Source organism: Mustela erminea, chromosome 15 (assembly GCF_009829155.1).
Source record: "Mustela erminea isolate mMusErm1 chromosome 15, mMusErm1.Pri, whole genome shotgun sequence".
NCBI classification, from domain to species: Eukaryota; Metazoa; Chordata; class Mammalia; order Carnivora; family Mustelidae; genus Mustela; species Mustela erminea.
Genome location: NC_045628.1, coordinates 17,742,409 through 17,761,678, shown reverse-complemented (window position 1 = coordinate 17,761,678; position 19,270 = coordinate 17,742,409). Strand labels below are relative to the sequence as shown.

At 38.7% G+C, this 19,270-nt stretch overlaps 1 protein-coding gene across 3 annotated transcripts in view; it reads left to right on the top strand.

The window, feature by feature from the left end:
• The window catches only part of GPC5 (glypican 5), a 1,399,440-nt gene that overhangs the window by 728,860 nt on the left and 651,310 nt on the right, over positions 1-19,270 (top strand). Inside the window, exon 8 of one of the 3 annotated variants that reach the window (XM_032314682.1) lies at positions 17,383-17,676. The exons of the other annotated variants lie outside the window; for them this stretch is intronic. Coding sequence (XP_032170573.1) covers positions 17,383-17,423 — 41 coding nt within the window. The 3' untranslated portion in view covers positions 17,424-17,676. Of the gene's footprint in view, positions 1-17,382; positions 17,677-19,270 lie in introns of those variants that run through there. 3 annotated transcript variants of the gene reach the window in all.

The window sequence follows — 19,270 nt, the reverse complement described above, 5'->3', positions numbered from 1 at the left end:
GCCGAAGGCAGTGGCTTAACCCACTGAGCCACCCAGGCGCCCCACATATGTCATTATTACATTCTAACTCTGAAATAAGTTAATCTGACACATAATCATCAAATTTTACTGAGAGCTTATTAAAAATAAACATATTATACTCCTACAGAAATTTTAAAAATATTATTAATTTGATATCTACCTACTTATTTGTACATTGAAATAGGGTCCTTTTTCTATTAAAACTAAAATTAACTCTTTCATAATTTAAGATGGAATCAAAGTAGCATATTTACATTTATATTAATAAAATACAAATTCTGAGCTCAATTATCTAGAGTACCATAAAACAATAACTAGTATTCATTTTATTGCAGATATATAATTAATGGTAAAGGTTGAAACCTATATTGGATAGTTTCCTGTATTGAATTATAGATAAGAGACAGTTCTTCAACTGTGGATTTGATTGATAGGATAAAATCCGCTTTGAGAATGGTTGTATTTAAACTCTGAAATGGGATTTTACACTATTTTGTTATCATTCTATATAAAAGAACACATCTGCTCTAGACATAGCTCTCTGAGTCTTGAGAAGCTGGCTACTCTCTTTAAGCCCGTCTGGGTATCTCTCCTTGGTCAGCTTTGCTCCAGGGGCCCCTCCTTCTTTCCAGTATTTCTGGTACCCCACTCCCTTCTGCTTTGAGAGCCTTTACTGGCTGGGGTGATTAGCCACTCCATTCTTTGGCGCTCCCCTTCGAGCCTGTACAGCTTTTTATGACACAGGTAACCATATATTGCTCTACTTTCACTTGTCTCTTTCTTCTTACCAGACTGCATGCATTTTAAGAGTAAGAGAAACACCATTCTGTTTGAATTTTCAGTGTTTAGCACCGATGTGAACTCAGTGCCTGGTCTACAGAAAAACTCACTGGAAACTTATTATGACTCTGCTGGGTGAATAAAAGGAAGGAAGAACAGAGAAATGAAAGGAGGAAATGCCAATTTTCTGGTGTTAGTACTTTCGTAACAAAGGTTTTAGTCTTGGCATTAGCAAAAATGTACATTTTTTAACAGTATAAGCTTTAGATAGCCTTTGTTTAATGCTCTCGTGGGTGCTGACCACCTGTTTTTTGGGGGGGAATCCTAGGAACATATAGCCCTATCGTCCTGTCTGTAACAGCTCTGGTCCTCACTGACTTGCTGTCTTCCAACACGTCAGTGGCTGTCAGGGATAGGAAGACTCACATCCTGTCTGGTAGCACCATGATCCCTGCTCTTTAACGAAGACATAGTACTTCAGGAAGCAGTCATGCAGGCACATTATGTCTAATCTAATTATAAATATTTGCTTAGGCTATGAAAAACATGTGAAGCATTTTAATATTTATGACTCTGTAGTTTTATTAAGGTATTAATTCTTCAAATTAAAAAAATCATATTCAGCAAGATATACTCCAGAATGGGTAAATTATAAGCTGAATATAATTTAAAAACCTGGCTATTTGCATAATGGTTTTTAGTATCAAGGTTTAATTGGGCTGAAAACATTCCAGCTAGAAGTTGCTTACCTTCAACCTGTTTGTCCAACTTTGCATTCCAGATTTCACTGTACGTAACTCTAGTTAAGGGAGTCCATCTGAGTACCATTACTTCTTTATGGTGATCTATTTTCATAAACCCTATAAAGGAGAGATAATTATCTTCATTTTACAACTAAAAAGAAAAAAAAAATACCACCAACTCTGATGCTCAGAGAGTTGAAGCAACTCGCCTGACTCCCCCAGCTCATCACAGGTGGTTGAGAGGGAACTCACACGTCTGTCTGACTTGGGACTTGCACTCAGCACACGGGGTTCAGGCAATGTATGCAGCATGCATGGTAGGTGTTGCCATATAGAATTTTTTTTTTAAGATTTTATTTATTTATTTGACAGAGATCACAAGTAGGCAGAGAGGCAGGCGGGGGCGGGGGGGTGGACCGGCTCCCCACCTGAGCAGAGAGCCCAATGTGGGCCTTGATCCCAGAACCCTGAGATCTCGACCTGAGCCAAAGGCAGAGGCTTAACCCACTAAACCACCCATTCACCCCTGCCATATAGAAATTTACTGAATCCTGAGACTGTCACCGTAGTGCTCTAGGTATGATGAGTCATTATCTGCAAGTAAGGAAATAGAAGAGTTGAAACAAGTCTCCAAAGTCCCTGAACAAGTTAAACAGGTCAGGATACCAAGAACCCCACGGTTCCAAGTCCAAGGCTCATTGCACTGCTTTGAACCTGCCTGATGACGCTTTTGTACATTTCCTTACAGAAAATCGGTATCCTCACTCAGAAATTGCACAGTGGTCCTGATGGCGTATGTGTCTTAGGAATTTAGAAATCAGGTTCACTTTGCTGTAGCCTGAAGCCACACATGACGACCTGGTAATGCAATTATTCATTAGGGAGGAGAATAGGAAAGAGGAAACCCAAGTGTAAGAGGGATTAGCAGAGGGCAGACACTAGGCTCCTTCTGACCTACTATTAGCTTCCCTGTTACATCTTACCTCTTGTCTTTCTCCGACTATGCGGTCTTTAGGGCCATTTCCTCAAAATCCAAGGTGGATTAAGAAAGAAAGTGATTTTAGGGTCACCACTGAAAAGCGAACAGGGCACCGATTCAAAGACATCTATTATCAGGAAAAAATAAGCTTATCTTGGGATAATTATCGTTGCAAATTCTAAAGCTTAAATCAGAGAAGCATTAGCGGTCCAGTAAAGCTCTCTGCTATAGACGTGTGGACACAGTATTGCACCAAGGATAATTGAGGAAAGCACAAATTAAAGACAAGAGAAATAATTGAAAATGCATCTGAAAATTGAGTCCTAAGAGTGCACCGCCCTTCAATGTAAATGAATATTATAATATAATTTGATGTTAAGATCTCTGTATGCATTTTCTTATGTAGTAAATATTTTTGAACTATAATCTACATACTGACATAAAATTTGTGGTTTCTAAATTTACTGTTGGGCATGCTCAGCACCTGAAATTAAATTACAAGGCAGGACCTAAAAAATATCTAGAATTAGAAACTTACAAAAGAATAGTAAACAAAAAAATTAAGTGAGAAATTATGAAAAGTGTACCATATTTATTGGGTTTATACTCATTATTTAACACAATCTTTAAAATAATCATGTTTTTAAAAAAACTAACATGTTTATGAAAAACTAACATTAATTTGCTCCTCTTGCCAGACAAGTGTTCAAATGTGGTATTTCAATCCAAATCTGTTTGAGGACAAATCAACTGCTTTTAAAAACCAAACTGTATTACTACTTCTGTGTTCTTTCTGCCACTATCTGCGTGTGTCAGTGATCATGGTGAAAAACGGAAGCATGTAAGAATTACCAGTTAATATGATAGGACATAAAGCAAACAGAAAATGCTGTAACTTGGGCAATTAAGTTTCAATGAACAACTCAGAGGAAAAAAAACTACCAATTGTATTTCATCTGAATAAAGTATGTTATATTTAATAAAAATAATTGTTTCATTAAAAATCAATTTGTTTTATGTTCTGAAGCTTTTTTTGAAGTATAATTGATAGGTAAAATTATTAGTTTCAGGTATACCGCATTGATTTGAAATTTGTTTGTATTGCTGAATAATCACCACATTAAATCTAGTTAACATCTGTTGCCCTGCAAAATTTACAATATTTGCCTCTTATGATGAAAATTTTAAGATTTACTCTCTTAGCAACTTTCAAATGCACAATACACTATTATTGACTACAGTCACACTGCTGTCCATTAGGTCTCTATGACTTATTTATTTTATAACTAGAAGTAGGTATCTCTTGATCCCCTTCGCCCATTTGGCAATGCCTCCAACCCCCTTTCTTCTGGCAACCACCAATTTATTCTCGGTATCTATAAGTTATGTTTTGTTTTTTAGATTCCATGTAAAAGTGAAATCATGTGCTTTTGGTCTTTCTGTGTCTGACGTTTCACTTAGCATAATACCCTATATAGGTCCATGCATGTCATTGCAAATAGCAAATTTTCTTTCTTGTTTGTTTTTTTTTTAATTGTTTAAAGATTTTATTTATTTATCTGACAGAGAGAGAGAGATCTCAAGTAGGCAGAGAGGCAGGCAGAGAGAGAGAGAGAGAGAGGAGGAAGCAGACTCCCTGCCAAGCAGAGAGCCTGATGTGGGACTCCATCCCAGGACCCTGGGATCATGACCTGAGCTGAAGGCAGAGGCTTAACCCTCTGAGCTATCAGGCTCAAAATACCAAATTTTCATTCCTTTTTTGTGGCTGAATAGTATTGCATTGAATAAATATGCCTTTTTTTCTTTTTTTTAATTTATTTTTTATTTATTTTCAGCATAACAGTATTCATTGTTTTTGTACCACACCCAGTGCTCCATGCAGTCTGTGCCCTCTCTAATACCCACCACCTGGTTCCCCCAACCTCCCAACCCCCAATACTTAAAACCCCTTAGATTGTCTTTCAGAGTCCATAGTCTCTCATGGTTCACCTCCCCTTCCAATTTCCCCCAACTCCCTTCTCCTCTCTAACACCCCTTGTCCTCCATGCTATTTGTTATGCTCCACAAATAAGTGAAACCATATGATAATTGACTCTCTCTGCTTGACTTATTTCACTCAGCATAATCTCTTCCAGTCCCATCCATGTTGGTACAAAAGTTGGGTATTCATCTTTTCTGATGGAGGCATAATACTCCATAGTGTATATGGACCATTTTTTCAACCACAAACAGTTAGGTTGCTTCCACATTGTAGTTGTCGTAAATAATGCTGCAACGGGCATCTGGGTGCATTTACCTTGTTGACTTAGTATTTTCGTTTTCTTTGGATAAGTACCTAGAAATGGGATTGCTAGATCATATGGCATTTCTATCCTTAATTTTTCTTTTTAAAATTTAAGACCTCCGTACTGTTTTCCACAGCAGCTGCACCAACTTACATTCCCACCAACGGTGCACAAGGGTTCTCTTTTCTCCACATTCTCGCCAACACTGGCAAGTTCCTTCCTTTTGATAATAGTCATTCTGATACGTGGAAGGCGAGAGCTCCTTGTGGTTTTGATTTGCTTTTTCCTGATTATCAATGATACTGAGCATCTTTTCATGGGCCTCTTGGTCATGTGAATGTCTTCTGTGGACAAATGTCAGCAACTAGTTTCAGGCTGTTTGGGAGCTAGACCCTGAGGAAGCAGATTTTAAAGTACACAGACACATGCAGTCCTGTCTAACAACAACTGTAAACTCTGCTGGCCTTCAGACCAGGTGATCTGGAACTGTCCCTTGGGGACAGTTGCTAATATTGGGGCCTCAGATGAATAGATGAGCTCTTTTGTGCAAGTATTGGCAAGCTATATATATAGCACAAAGATGGCATCTTCTGGCCTATGTTCCTTGAGAACACTCTGGTAGCTTCCAGAAGTGTGATAAGCCTATAGCCTTCCCCGAGGGAGACTGGGGTTGTATTTCAGTGTGTTGTCTGTGTAGTGCTCTGGGCATGATAGCCTGCCAAGAACTGTCCCTCTGATCCAGATCTGTGGGGTCCTGACACATAATCCCCTGGCCACCAGAACCAAGTGTTCAGGGGACGCTCCTGTGTGGGTACATGCCTGGTTTTGGTGGGGTATAGGAGCAATGCAGTAGTGGTATGCAAGACTGCTGGCTTCAGCAGCGCATTTGGTTATCAGCTTTGGTGGGACTATAGGAGCAGGGGTGAGGCGCTCAACCATGGCTAGAGCAGGATATTGGGAGTTGCATGGGGTGGGGTATGCCCATGATGCTAGCAAGTGACAGGGGCATGCAAAAATGTTGTCCACTAGTGCCTCAGGCTCTGGAGTGAGTTCTGACAGGCTCTGGCAGGTGGTTTAGGATCAGCAAATGAGAGGCGCCTGGGTGGCTCAGTGGGTTAAGCTGCTGCCTTCGGCTCAGGTCATGATCTCAAGGTCCTGGGACCGAGCCTTGCATCGGGCTCTCTGCTTGGCAGGGAGCCTACTTCCTCCTCTCTCTCTCTGCCTGCTGCTCTGCCTACTTGTGATCTCTCTCTGTGAAATAAATAAATACAATCTTTAAAAAAAAAAAAAAAAGATTAGCAAATGAATCTCCTTCTCCTATACGCCAGGTGCTTTTCAAGCTGCTCCTTTTTGCCATGAGCTGGGACACGTAAGTCTGTGCACCAGCCAGTAAAAGCTGACTCCTTATTCTCTACAGTTCTCTGGTTCTCCTAGATATATTCCCCTTGCTTTTCAAAGCCAAATGTTTGGTTTTGTTTATTTAGAGATTTTATTATTTTTAAGTAATCACCTATACTTACTATAGGGCTTGAAATCACAACGCTAAGATCAAGGGTCACATGCTCTACCCACTGAGCCAACCAGGTATCATAAAGCCAAATGTTTTGGACGTTCATCACTCCCAGGCACATCCCAAAAGTTGGGGTGCCTGATGTGAGGCACAAACCCTTCAGTCTTGAAGAGAAGCTCTGTATTTGTGAGATCTTCCCAATTTTGGGTCACCACACCAAAGGTTGGGTTTTTGGTGAGACCGTGTCTCTGTTACTCCTCCTGGTCTCAGTGTGGTCCTTTTATCCTTTATTGTGGAGAAGCTGTTCAGCTAATTTTTCAGAGAGAATTGTTGCATACGTGTCTGTGTCTGTGGGAGACAGGTGTCTTTGTGTCTGTGGGAGGAGGTAAGTTCAGGATCTTCTTCTGTCGCCATCTTGAACCACTGCCAATAAAAATAATGTTTATTTGTCTTTGAGAAGTTTTCCTGGCCCTTAAGTTTATCTCAGAATTTCATTGATTCGTTGATTCATTCAGTCGGCATAGAGTTGTTATGTAATCACAGCCGGCCTGGATTCAGAAGGAGATTCAATGTGATTCAACAATCGCATTTAAGGAGAGTGTGAGCATTTGATGAGGAGGACAGTCGCTGGTCTTCTAGAGACTGAGAGAGTCAGTAGGGCAGGAGCCAAGGGAGCAAGGAAAGCATAATGAATTACTTAATTAGAGAAGAATTAATTTTGCTTTTCATTAATAATATCTTCCAAATTTATTTCTCTTATAGAATTTATTAGAAATAAAGATGTATTCCATCTCATAAAAGTAATACTACATAATATACAATCAATAAAGTTAAATATTATTAAATAGTTCGTCTAAAGTTTTTGAAATATTAATATCAATTTTATAGCGACTTATGCTGATAGCTCCTGATATTTTTATAAGGCTTAATTAGAGGGGAAATGTTTTATTTTAAAGGCATATACTGACTTTCACATAATAATAAGAATAGAAATGAAGATTTTTATATACAAAGCACTTAATATATAAATATATACGCTTAATATGTATTTTAAAATTTAATTTAACTGATTTTTAAGAGGGAGAAGTAGAAGTTTGATTAGTTTTTTATTGTTCAATATTTAATCAGCTCTAAAATATAATTACAATCCTACAAGAGAATTAGTCTCCCACTGAAAACTTTATTGAAAACTAAGTGACCTCCCTAAAGATTTTAGTCATGAAGTCTTAGGGAAATTTCACTTTTATTTATAAAACTTTTGCTTTGGCCCTTCTGTTCGTGATCCAAAGGCAACATTTCTCTAGCTGCTAAGCTCTTCTGTTTTCTACTTTCCAACATGCCAACATCAAAGCTGTAACTTTGCCCTCTCCTCTCCTCATCCACGTCAGACCCCGGGTAACTGGGAGAACTTTCAACATCAACAGCAGCTCGTCTTACCCATAAACAAAGCGCGGAGACAGAGGCACGCAGTTGCCAGACCCAGAAAGCAGTGGGTGAACGTGGGATGTTCTCCTCTCCAGCCTCAGACCGGAGAAAGTGCGCTTTCCCGCATGACTGGGTCCTAAGTTAAAATAATATTTATTTGGGTGAGCCTGCCCTACAGGAAATGTTGAGATCCTGAAAACTGTGCCGTGGAAACAACACGCATTGTACAACTAAAGGTGAGGGGCGCCTGCGGATGGAGGGAGTGAGTGATGCTGAGGATGATGGCAGGGACACAGGTGACGCGCGTGCGGGTACAGGACAGCTCGGGGAGTCTCCGCCCACACAGAGTTCGTCACAAACCTGCACTCGCAGATTCCTCATATGCTTATAAGCATCTTTTTTCACTCAAAATTCCCTTCTCTGGAGTTCCAAAGAGACTAAATGGTGGTAAAATAACCCCCCCACCCCCCCAGCCTGCCATTTTCTTACAGACTTCATACTCGTTACCTTGAAATCGGGAAGTACCAAGGATAGACTACATTGGAAATATCATAGTATCCAGAGAAGGAAGGGTCATGTACATGATATGACACATGCCTGTGTACGTCAGGTCCTTAATAGCACGTCATGCGGCGTGGCCACCGGCCGCGAGGCTGCCTGTCCTCATCAGCCCAGTGGCTGACATGGTCCACTCTGACATCGGGCGTCGCTTTTCACAGCCGGTGTGTTTGGTTTCAGAGCTCTGGGCTGCTGCTGCACTTTCATGGTAAATTGTATCGTCTGCATTAGCCATTTAAAATCCTGTGTGAAATCATAACGTGCTGTAGTACTTTTGTGTGCCTTGGTTTCTGTAATTCCACTTCATTCTTGTGGGGCTGCATCCCGCCCCCCCCCAGCCCGATATTCTTTAGGAAAATGCAGAATAGGTTGCATTTGCTGCCTGTTTTGAATGTCATAGTTAAAGTTTTTTCTCAGAAAAAAAAATTATTCTCTGGAAAATATGTGTATATGTACATATAAAGATATATAAATAATACATTATATATTATATATATGATATTTATGACACACACACATATATATATATATATATATATATATATATATATATATTCCATTGTACACTAAGACACTACATTATAGCCACATGGCTACATGGGCCTCAACATGCCAACTAATTCTTGCCTCAAAATCCTTGCACTTGCCAGTTTCCTTTTCTTGGAATTCTAGTCCTGGCTTTTCTAACTTAAGGTTCCTTTTTATCTTTTCAATCTGTGGTGAAATATCATCTTCTCTAAAAAACCATTTCTGATTTATCTGAAGAGGTCCATCCCTCCTTCCATATTATAACACTCAACTATTCTATACTAGAGAACTTATCCAAAGATCTCTCATGATGTATTTGTTTATATATTATGTATTTAGGTAATGTGTGCCTCTCTTTACTAAAAGGCTTACTGCTCTATTCCATTATATTCTGGCACCTAGAACTGATTATGTTACTCACTGTGTCCTACTAAAAATGTTTCTCACTGGACATCTGGGTGGCTCAGTTAGTTAAGCTACTGCCTTCGGCTCAGGTCATGATCCCAGGGTCCTGGAGTGGGGTCCCGCATTGGGCTCCTTGCTCAGTGGGGAGCCCGCTTCTCTCTCCGCCTCTGCCAGCCATTCTGTCTACTTGTGATCTCTGTCTCTGTCAGGCAAATAAATAAAACATTTAAAAAATGTTTCTCACTGACAGGTTTGTTTATGGGTCATTGATATGCTCCTTATTAATTAGTAACACTTCCTTATTGGTAGGTAATGATTTCTCCACAGGATTCTGAGGTCCAAATTTATAACCTGCAGTTCAAAAATCTGTATGATCTAATTAGCTCAGGTATTATTCTTGCTTCCATCAGGAGTGAAATGCAGATGTGGATGGATGAGGAAATGAGGAAATGAATTAATAAATTAATAAAACAATGAGTAAAGTCAGAACCTTAGGAAGATAATTGCACCTTTCAATGATGTCAAGAAAGAAGTCCACCACCTGTGTAGCCCTTAAAGCCAATGGCAGAGATACTGAGTGGCCTGATAAATTTTAATTTCTGATCCAGGATGGCTGTTTATATAATCTTTACTAGCAAATTACAGTTGTAAAAGGATCCAAGTAAGTTATTTCTGATAAGTTGCATTCACATCTCTATCTTAGAAATAGAGAAATGTTCACATACTCAAAATGAGATGGAAAACAGTGAGTACAACCCAAGTCTTACTTCTTTAACTCAGTACTAAAATTGAGACTTCACAGAGGTACATGACTTACAGATAATAAGTAAGTTTGGTAGGCAATACCTGTTTTTGTTTTTGTTTTGTTTTAAGATTTTACTTATTTATTTAACAGAGAGAGGGCACAAGCAAGAGGGGCAGGCAGAGGGAGAGGAGAAGCAGGTTTCCCACTGAGCAGAGAGCCCAGCACTGGGCTCGATCCCAGGACCCCAGGATCATGACCCGAGCTAAAGGCAGATGCTTAGCCAACTGAGCCACCCAGAAGCTCCGGCAATACACACTTTTTATTTCATTTAGAAAAATGTTTAACATCTAAAGGGAAGTCAACAAATAATGGTCTGACTCTCTTCCAGGATAAAATAACTTGCTGTCAACTGTCATATCAATGTTACAGCAAAGGAAATTAGAGAGCTCAAAACTGCCAGATAGTTTAAAGCTAGGAAGTAAGGTTTTTCTAGAATTAGATTCTCTGTAAAAAAATCAGTACATGAACATTACTTAGTCAAGTAGCAAGAAAAGTATTTGAATAGTATTTGAAATAGTATTTGAAAAGTTCATTGTTCTTTTCACTGTAGAGATCTGTGTATTCCAGTCTCCAAAACCAGCAACATCTAGCCTATGGTCCACTTAACATAAAAGTTATATAAAGTATCTGAGAACTTAATTTGTTAATTCTAATAGCACCTTTCCTTTCATTTGAAAGCAAAAGGAACATACTAAATCAATCAAAAGACTTCTCATTTGATTTCAGAATATAAATGTCCCCAGTGTCAGAAAGTGGTTAATTCTATTTGAAATAACATTTAATAGTGAAAAAAAATACTTTCTTTCATCAAAATGTACAGTTGGCTTCATATGGTTTGAGAGGAAATATTGTCTATTTCCAATTAGAAGACTAATTTCAGAAGAGAACATTGATGATTATTACTTTTCTAATTCAGATGTTTGGATATTTTAAGAGTCAAAGTAAAGGCTCACCATTCCAATGCTACTAAGGAAATACTATTGTTGAATCTGTCTTGGGAGTCTTCCTGCAGTCAAAGATTTGCCCATTTGTACTAAACGGACAGATTACATCAGTTACAGGACCGTTGAAGTTTTATTTTAAAATTCGGGCAGATGGTCTTCGGCCTTTTGGCTGAGATCAAGTGTAAAATTCAGGCAGAAGTGTTAATACTGACTGCATCAATTCAAACACAGGTTTTTATTTTAAAAAAGCTATGATAGTCCCTCTAGACTACTGTATATAGTTTTGTGTCTTAGGAATCCTTTAAGAATAATAGGCATGTGCGAAAGCCTGCAGTATATGAATATTACTAAATTTCATAGCAAGCTGAGAATTACTTGGATCCTGTCAGTAAGTCAAACTGAAAACACCTGTTCCTGTCTAAGTCTTCGTTCAAAGTATTTTCATTGAGAATAAGAAGCATAGTCATTGTAATTATAATCAGGGCCAAACTTTATTTTAATTATATAATAACATTCAAAAAGGAATGAATGGCTGCACTTTTCAATATGCTGAGGGATGAGTATGTTACTTTGAATCCCTTTTATTTTTTTTTCCTTTTACATTAAACTTTTCCCAAGTTCCAAATAGTACTTTGCTCACACATTCCTTCTTAAAACATGACATCAAAAGAAAAATAAAGGGGGGGGGAAGACTTCAGTGAAATTTTTATTCACTTCTATACACCCCAAAATATTGTGTTTTACTTTCTGTGATAAAGTGACATTTGCTGTCATACAAAATAATTGTAATTTTTATTATCCTTCATCGTAAATGTGTGCTAAGTACGTATTCCTTTACGTAATTTATTAGCCAGAGCTAATGCAGTTTTGGGTGCAAATGTAAGAAATCCAAGACAAATGTACTTAAGCAAAATGGAGGATTATTTGACTCATGTAAATTGTAGAAGACTCCCATAAGAGGAACTAGAGAATTGAAGCAGTTGGGCTTCTCTTTCTGCCTCTCATTTTTGGCTTTATGCCAACCAAATTACCTCAGACTGAGTTTCTTCAAGGCTAAACTCATGATTTCTGACATCATCAGTGCCTGTATTCTCAGAGCTTTCCAATGAGGAAAAAAAAATACTGTTATTTTTCAGCTTCGTTTTGACAAGCCCTGGGGGGACATTTCTAATTGGCCTCTATAGGGTCACATGCCTACAACTAGACAAATTATGGGCCCAGGAACGTGTTACTATGTCAGGTGGCATCTTGAAACCAATACCTGTAATTATGGAGTTGGGGATCATGTAAGAAGTTGCTGGTTCCTGTTCTGATCTCATGATATGAGCAAAAGAAGTGTCTCCAAAACAAATATCTTTTCCAGGGGAGAAAAAAATGAGAGGAGTGAAGGGAGGGGGACACACACACACACACACACACACACACACACACGGTTAAGCACTCTCTCCTTTCCTATTCTTTCATCTCCCCTGTCATCAAGCACACATTGAACATTATCTGTGGATTTCAGTGAAAGCTAGTGCTAACACACTGGCATACTTTGGGTTATTCATGATCTTAGTTGTTCAGAAATTTGAGTTGCCATTATTTATTTTACATATTATTTTACAATGAAAGAGAGGAAGACATTATAAAGTGTAAAATTTTGCAATATAAAAGGACGAATCAGATGTTTAAGAATGGTATTTCATCAGTTTTAAATCATATTTCGGATACCCAGTTAAATCTTAGAATTGATGGGAGTTTTTGTTTTGTTTTATTTTTTAAGATTTTTATTTATTTATTTGACCGAGAGAGAGACAGAGAGAGAGAGGATACAAGCAGAGGGAATGGAGAGGAGAAGCAGGCTTCCCACTGAGCAGGAAGCTCCATGCAGACCTTGATCCCAGGACCCTGGAATCATGACCTGAGCCTCAGGCAGACACTTGGTGACTGAGCCACCCAGGTGTCCCAAATTGGTGGAAATCTTAAGTTGCTGTTGACCAGGTGGTGTCCATGGCACATTGCCACCTTAATTGAATGATCAGCTTGGTTGATACTGCATGTGTTGATTTCAATGGTCATAAAAGATATTGTCAATATATCAATTACACAATAACTCAGCATTAAAACAAATATATTGTCTTTTGTGGAGAGTCATGTTAACAGAGCAGTGGGCATGCATTTGGTATTTTTGAAGCGAGTATTCAGAAGTAGAAACATGAGTTCAATTTAATTTTCTATTCTTTAGAGCAGAAATCAAGTACCTTAGGACCTGTAAAAGGAGCATTCCCCAAAGTGGATGAAACTATACTTAGCTTTATTACTGAATCAGGTGCAATGTAACTAAAGTTAGGGGAGATTGCTAGATGCCTTGAAATAAATGAAAGGAATTTAAGAACATGAGTCTTGAATGACAAAATTATGTAGATCTGTCTTTGTGGTATCATGACAGGTGTTATTTAGCAAGGGTTTTCCTTCTTTAGTACATAAAATAATCATACATCTTATAATTGATATCTTTGATGTCAATAAAATACTATAATTGATATTACTTCATGGAAGTCATTTTGGTAGAGTTATAGACTAGTAAGATTGTTATATTCGTATCAGATCATTGAAATAAGGGACAAATTCACAGTCCTGGTGGGAGATCTTCACATACTTTTTTCAATAACTGAAAGAAAAAGCAGGTAGAAAGTGGTAAGGGTATAGAAGACATTAACAACATAAATCACAGACCTACTTTAATTAATATAGTGAACATCCAGTAATAGAAAATTGAGCCCAATAATGCCAGAAACCATGTTCTTTTCAAGCACACATAAGATATTTAACACATTAGTACTATGTTGGGCCATAAAGAAAATCACTCAGAGTATATTCTCTTATCCCTGTGGAAACCAGCCAAAAATCAGCTGAAATCACATAATTGGTACAGAATAATGTTAGCATCTGCACCAAGATCCTGAAATCTAGGTTAAAACACAGAGAAACAATAGATATGTACTTTATTATGAACCCATTTCTCTTACATATTCCATATAAATCACATCACAAGTCCCAGTGAATCCAATGCAAGAAATGAAGAGATATGCTGGTTGAACCTTTTAACTGTCACTTACTTCTTAATGCCTTGAATTCAAACAAATGTTTGGAACAGTGTGGGGGCATATCCAGTCATGGTAAGACCTTAATTTTATGAATTGTTCTTAGACTAATAAGAATGTCCACAATAAAGCACAAAGATTTTAGACCTGGAAAGAACTTTCAGGCCAAATTATGAGTAGGAAGATAGTATGATCTCACTGAAAGAAGAGAATAGTCATTGAAACAACGGGGGTAAAGTTCGAGTTTTGTCTCTGCTCTGTGATATTAGGTGAAAGATTTAAATAGGATGAACTTCAGTCTTCTGTATAATAGTTGTAATTAATTCTTGCCTATTGACTGTGCAAGAAAATAAGGAATTGGAACTAACATCTGGTGAGGACCTAATAACTACTGGTAATAAGCTTGATCCTGAATCTGTGAGTGTTTAATATCAGTTAATACTCCTAACAACCCTTTGACACAGTAGGTAGATAAATAAAATGCATGTGAGAATTCTGCATTAACTGTAAAAATTAATGCCTAGTTATTATCTCATGCGAACAAAAGTAGGTGTGCATTTTTATGTACCATATGTTAGATTTTTAACATGCTATCAATATCAAAGTGATGAGAACATATTTTTTTGTTTATGTACCATAAAGATTGAAAGTTTCAATATGCATCATGGTAGCTATTGAGATTTGTTTCTTTTTTTTCATAGCAGATTCTGAATTCCTACTAAATAACTCAACATATTTAGGTTCCTCAGTAGGCATTTAAAAAGTATTTTACGAAATTTTTGTCAATTCTCCATTGACGTTTGGGGCTCAGTTCCCTTCTTTTTCTTCTTAGCTTTGTTAAAAAGAGTTACTTCTTCCTCATAACTAAAAACTGATTGAACAAAGTTATCACTAGACTTCTTTTTATCTATAGCTGTCTGTTCTTTCCAGGGAATTAAGGAGCTTCTCTGGTTTCAAATAATGGTCATGATAATCACCAACAACCTCAGCCATAATCTTTTTTTTTTTAATTTTATTTATTTATTTGACAGAGATCACAGGTAGGCAGAGAGGCAGGCAGAGGGGAAGGGGGAATCTTTTAAAACCATTAAAACTATTTAGACCAAGACATAAAAAGTTAATATGGTATTTATAAAACCTAAGATCTGTTAGAACAATATATAATACAAAAAAAGAGATCATTCTTGTTGCAGGTTGGGTCCTTAGTCCCCAAAATAAGGCAAATGGATGGGAACAGCATCCAAGTCACCTTAAAACAAGGTTGAATTGTTCCGCCCGATAAAGCAACTGTAGTTTTCCGAGTCAAAAATGAGGAAAAAAACTAAAGGTACGTGTCACGTTGGCATGGCTTGGAGAAGAGGCCAAGAAGTAAAGAAATCAGACCGACCTCATATGAATTAAGACTTTCTTGTAGATTTCAAAGCCTTCTATCTTATCTTATAGACTTTCCTATTTTAAAAGTACTCCAAGACATTAGGTCTACTGTCTCACCAACAGCTGAGTTTTAAATGACCACTCCTTAAAAGTGGGTTTTTTAAATTTTCTATTAATTATCCCAGAATAGTGTTTTGTGCCTTGGAGAAGCAGGCCCTCAGACGAGTAATAAATAAATGGATAAAATAAATGAGAGTGGAAAAGCAGCTCATTCTTGGCATATGCAGGGTAGGAGGGCTTTAGAAAGAAAAGAAATCTACTGAACTCTGGTAATTGAATCTTGGTCACGAGAATTCTTCATGGGAAACAAAGAAACAATGTATATTGTGCATGTTTCCTAAGCCAGTTACATTATAGGGGTTATTTGGCTGCCAGTTTCCTATCCAGAATTCATCCATTCTGCTCCTCCTTGTTCCTGACACATTCTCTGTGCAACCTGTGTAGGTCAGAGGAAGTTGACCCTGCCCTCCGCAATAAGGGTGGCCCCTGAAATCCAAGCCAACCTTGGTCCTCCCATCCCTCTTATCACTGATTGATTCAAGGATCCAGGCTTTAGCCAGGCAGTGTGTGGCTTATCCCTAAAGATGGATAGTGGTTAAGGCAGATGTTCTCCAAGTATGGCTCAGCCGAGGCAGCCCCTAGGGACGTGTCAGAAATACAACATCCTGGGCTCCCACTGAGACCTCCTGGATCAAAAACTATTAGAGGGGACCCCAGCAATGTGTGGTGAACAAACCCTCCAGATGAGTCAGATACATGCTCAAGTTTGGAAACAAATGGGTTAAGGATGAGCTCATGAGTTAGATAGGTTCAATCTGATCTGCGGAAAGGACTTTCACCCCCATGGACCTGAGAGTGGTTTTCTCTACCTCTCTTTGATTTAAATAGGAAGCTGAACTCCCCCATCGGCCACTGGCAGACTCTTGGACAGCATGAGAAATTTCAGCCTGTTGAGGGGAGAGTGAAGAGGAAACACAATAAAGCACTTGAATACAGAGCTTCAATTTGGGTAGTGCAGGATTTCCAGTCTAGTGAGAACTCCACATTTCTTTATTATTTAAACCAGTTTAACTCAGATTTTCTGTTACTGCAGCAGAGAACATTCTAAGGGATACTAAAGAACCAGAATACGTTACAATATTAACTTGTTCAAGAGATAAAGGTTACAATATTAATTTTTTCAGCAGATACATGTAGATCAACTACTAGGTACCCATCAGAATTCTAGGCATTGGAGACATAATGTGAATAATGGTTTAAAAAAAAAAAAACAAATTTTATGGAACTTAACATTCTAGTTGGGGAAAACAGTCAAAAAGTAAGAAAGTTTGGCATGGTTAGCAAGGGGCAAATGCTACAGATGCTACAGAAGTTGTTGGAGGCCACCGCACGGTTGGAGTCGAGGACCAAACCAGGCCCTGACTTATGTCTCCTTCAAAGTCCAGACACCTTGACAAGGTTAAGGACAGGAAGGTTGAGTAACACTGAGAAAGGGTCTGTGCTATGTGTCGTGCGCTCGCCTACGTGACTTCCCACACACTGTCCCTGCAGTAGGGAACAATGTGGCCAGAGCCCTGAGTTCTTAGTTAATCCTTGTTGTTCTGTACCTCCCATGATCCACTCCCTGGCTGATTGTCTTGCTAATGGTTTTAGCCGAAACTACCTGGGCTCACGAGGTTTGCTTGTAGTTAATGTAAACTTGCTATAGGAACTTGTGGTCATCTGACTAGGTACTGATGTAATGCTCCTCCTATTCTGGTTTGCCTTATAAATGCTTGTAAGACGTGGAATAAATTTGGCACTGTTGGTCATCCTCTTCAGTGTCCCTCCTGCCCCCATCTCTTTGTCTCTTAACTTTTTTTCATCATCCTCTTAGCCCCCACGGTTACCCTGGTCGATTCGTTGCGCTGGCCGTGACAAGAAGTGCTCTATCCAGAAGTGGGAACAGCTGTCAGAAGATACCCTTGGCCTAACCTGTAGCTTTGCCAGCCAAAGCACACGGGGTAAAGCAACTTGCCCAGGATGGCAGAGGTGACAAATGGTAGGGCTGTGATCTTGATGGAGGAGAGCTGTGAGCCCTGAAGTGTGAGCATTTTCTGCTACGCTATATTCCCTGCAGAGATACATTAAATGCTCAAAAAACAATCTCTTATGAGTAAAAATCAGCGAATGCACCAAAATCCTTGGGTAGTTTGACTGAGTTTCTCTGGGACCCTTTCTTTACTTCAAACAGGTCTTTAACTTGCACACTATCTTAAAGAGGGAGAACTTGACACCTTACCACGTTGTGATGGAAGTGCCTGCCACGTGGGTTTACTATTTGTGGGGGTCAAACCCAATACGGTAATGAAATTTTTTGCTTATACTAGAGCTTATGTTCAGTTTGTTGGGACCCGTTATTAGAACATTGGAATACTTCAGATCAATAAAGAGCTGCTGTCGTAAGTTCCATTAATGTCCTTAGGGTGTGCCAGCAACTCTAGCGTCTCCCTTGGGACCTTATTCTGGTCCTGGACCTAAGGGTCAGCAAGGACCCCAGGACTCCGTGCTGTTGTCAGGATCCATCCTCACTGGGCATTACCTTCACGAGCCTAAATATACTAAATATTTAGTATATCACCCTTGTATGACAGCCCTCCTAGGCTCTATCCCCAAAGTCACTTGGCAATGTATCCAACGAATGGAATTGATGGTGGAAGGGAGGGTATGAGAGAGGTTTCTCTCAGCTGTAGTCAAGCCACCACCGAGGGGAATCATCTTGACAAGAATCCGATTGATACAAACCACAATCCAGCTGTCCTCCGCACCAGCCCAAAGGAGAGGGGGAGATTTCTCTCTGAACTCAAAGCTCAGGTTTCTCAGACAAATGATCGGATAGTTATGTTGATGATTGCCTTGAATAATAGATGTGTCCCTTCGTTAACAGATGTGCCCTGCAGTTGCTAAATATAAATTGTACATTTTCAATGTGTTTTCCTTTGTATCAAACATATATATGACAAACTTCCCATCCTCCTGGAGCACACAAATCAGTTTTTTAATGGAAAACTTGGGAAGACAGATTTTATTTCATATAATAATTTTCAGTGAATAGAAAGACAGCCCGGCAATAGGGAGAGAAAAAGAATGCCTCGGAACAGAAAATTTTTATGTTTGCGATCTATGGAACACTTACCTCTGAGAATCTGTCAGAAAATGAGGCCTTATCTTGCTTGACAATGATCATCATCGAGTGAATAATTGCTTTTGAGGAATTTAAAACTTAAGCTGCTCTCCCTGAAATAACTCTATAATCTGGCAGAGCCAATATGTAAACCAACATTTAAAAAGCAGAGGGTGTTAGAACTCCTTCCATCAACAAGTTAATAAACTGTGGCATCCCAAAATCACACCAGAAATGTTTTGTCGGTTTTTCCATTATTGATAATAAAGAACTCCTTTATAGTCCTCAGAATAAAAGTGGCAAACTCCCGAACAGTTCAGGGTGGGTGAACTCTACCTGATAGTCTTTTTTCTGTAGGTCTGCTTCCATTAGGCAGCGTATCTGAAGAGTTAAAGCTGGAAGGTTCAAGTGCTTTATAAAGGAAACTGCTGTAAGACAATCATGTACACAGCTTTCTAACCCTACATGGTGGTTGGAGCTTTCTCCGACAGATATAAAAAAAAATCCTGCTTCCATGACATGGAACATTTTATTGATATGCCTGATTGTAATCTGCTGCTTGCTTGCTTCTTTATAAAGGCCTATAATGGGTTCTATATTG